The sequence below is a fragment of the Sardina pilchardus genome, chromosome 14 (assembly GCF_963854185.1).
Source record: "Sardina pilchardus chromosome 14, fSarPil1.1, whole genome shotgun sequence".
Lineage (NCBI taxonomy): Eukaryota > Metazoa > Chordata > Actinopteri > Clupeiformes > Clupeidae > Sardina > Sardina pilchardus.
The window spans coordinates 3,869,439-3,871,938 of NC_085007.1; the positions used below are offsets into that span (position 1 = coordinate 3,869,439).

The 2,500-nt window shown below is 55.8% G+C and overlaps 1 protein-coding gene across 1 annotated transcript in view; it reads left to right on the forward strand.

The window, feature by feature from the left end:
• Positions 1-1,154, forward strand: part of musk (muscle, skeletal, receptor tyrosine kinase) — a 32,277-nt gene extending 31,123 nt beyond the window's left edge. Inside the window, exon 17 of the mRNA XM_062554247.1 lies at positions 408-1,154. Within this exon, the coding sequence (XP_062410231.1) occupies positions 408-1,144 (737 nt within the window). The 3' untranslated portion in view covers positions 1,145-1,154. The remainder of the gene's footprint in view (positions 1-407) is intronic.
• The last annotated feature ends 1,346 nt before the right edge of the window (positions 1,155-2,500 follow it).

Genomic DNA, 2,500 nt, shown 5'->3' on the forward strand with positions numbered 1-2,500 from the left:
TGTGTGTGTGTGTGTGTGTGTGTGTGTGTGTGTGTGTGTGTGTGTGTCTCTCTCTCTCTCTCTGTAGGTGTGTGTGCGGTGGGGAAGCCCATGTGTCTGATGTTTTATACAGTATGTGTGTGTGTGTGTCTCTCTCTCTCTCTGTAGGTGTGTGTGCGGTGGGGAAGCCCATGTGTCTGATGTTTATATGTGTGTGTGTGTGTGTCTCTCTCTCTCTCTCTGTAGGTGTGTGTGCGGTGGGGAAGCCCATGTGTCTGATGTTTTATACAGTATGTGTGTGTGTGTGTGTGTGTGTGTGTGTGTGTGTGTGTGTGTGTCTCTCTCTCTCTCTCTGTAGGTGTGTGTGCGGTGGGGAAGCCCATGTGTCTGATGTTTATATGTGTGTGTGTGTCTCTCTCTCTCTGTAGGTGTGTGTGCGGTGGGGAAGCCCATGTGTCTGATGTTTGAGTACATGGCCCACGGGGACCTGAACGAGTACCTGCGTCGCCGAGCGCCCGGTCAGATCCACAGCCTGAGCCAGCCCAGCCTGGCCGCCCGCAGCCTCTCCTCGGAGCCGGACGCTAGCGCCAGCGACATCGCCGCCGGACCCCTCAGCTGCCTGGACCAGCTGTCCATCTCCAGGCAGGTGGCGGCCGGCATGGCCTACCTGTCGGAGCGCAAGTTCGTCCACCGCGACCTGGCCACGCGCAACTGCCTGGTCGGCGAGGAGATGGTGGTCAAGATCGCCGACTTCGGCCTGTCGCGCAACATCTACTCGGCCGACTACTACAAGGCCAACGAGAACGACGCCATCCCCATCCGCTGGATGCCGCCCGAGTCCATCTTCTACAACCGCTACACCAGCGAGTCGGACGTGTGGGCGTACGGCGTGGTGCTCTGGGAGATCTTCTCGCACGGCATGCAGCCGTACTACGGCATGGCGCACGAGGAGGTCATCTACTACGTGCGCGACGGCAACGTGCTGGCGCGGCCCGACGACTGCCCGGCGGAGCTGTACAACCTGATGCGCCTGTGCTGGAGCACCCACCCCGCCGACCGGCCCAGCTTCCCCAGCATCCACCGCATCCTGGAGCGCATGCACCACAACACCGCGCCCGCTCCCGCGCCCGCCCAGCCGCCGCCGCCGGAACCCCCAGAGCCGTGACGGAGCCGAGCCACCCTGGTGAGGGAGGGGGGGGAGGAGGAGGTGGGGGTGACTCAATGGTGTTTTTTGCCACCAACGGCACTTCCAGGCAGCACAGCCTAAAAGGCACTACATTTACCCTATTCCTAACCCTAACCCCCTCAACCCTCATCCTACCTGAGGGGAGTAGTGCCTTGAAGGCAGCGTTGCCTGGAAGGCACCATTGAGGGCAAATAATACCAAAGACTGGTGGGAGTGGGGGCGTTTAGTGAGGATGGGGTGACCGGCCACAACTGAACATGGAGCCTGTGGGGGAGAGGAGGGGGCAGTGAGGATGGGGTGACTGACCTGACCATAGGTAAACATGGAGCCTGAGGCCATCTCACCACAGAATCAACATGTGTAGCACCCTAACTCTGAAACACTGAGTAGCACCCTAACACTGACACACTGTGTAGCATCCTACCACTGAAACACTGTGTAGTATCCTAACACTGAAACACTGTGTACCACACTAACACTGACACACTGTGTAGCATCCTACCACTGAAACACTGTGTAGTATCCTAACACTGAAACACTGTGTACCACACTAACACTGACACACTGTGTAGCATCCTAACACCGACACACTGTGTACCACACTAACACTGATATGAGGGCAGAGGGTGGCAGAAATGGGGGTCTGTGCCCGAGGAGTGTTAACCTGCTGGAGTAGTACCGGGGGAGATAGCGATTAGCGAGGTGCCCCTCTCCGACTGGCACGTGCGCCAACGCTGACCTCCGTCTTCTCACTGCTGACCTCCATCTTCTCACTGCTGACCTCCGTCTTCTCACTGCTGACCTCCATCTTCTCACTGCTGACCTCCGTCTTCTCACTGCTGACCTCCATCTTCTCACCGCTGACCTCCATCTTCTCACTGCTGACCTCCATCTTCTCACTGCTGACCTCCATCTTCTCACTGCTGACCTCCATCTTCTCACCGCTGACCTCCATCTTCTCACTGCTGGACTTTGCATGGCCCCGCCGGGCTCTATACGGTGGCCTGGAGGTCACGCTCACTGGTTTTGTTGGCATTAATTAAACAGACAGAACTTGACCATTTGAAATCGTGATTAGTATACTCAGTGACTTGAGATGAACTGATGATCTTGCCTTGCCTGAAGGGGGTCAGAACTGAAACATCAAGTGTGATACGTGAAGATGGAGACACAGGTGGCTTGAAGGCCTCGAGACTTTAGTCCGACCTTTTCTCATGGTGGAGCTGGTCAAGAAGAAAGAGAACAGGCATTTTTTTTGTGGTAGAGTTAGCAGTGATGATTTTTTTTATTGATATCCTTTTTAAGCTTTTTAAGCAGATATTATCATGTGTCTTT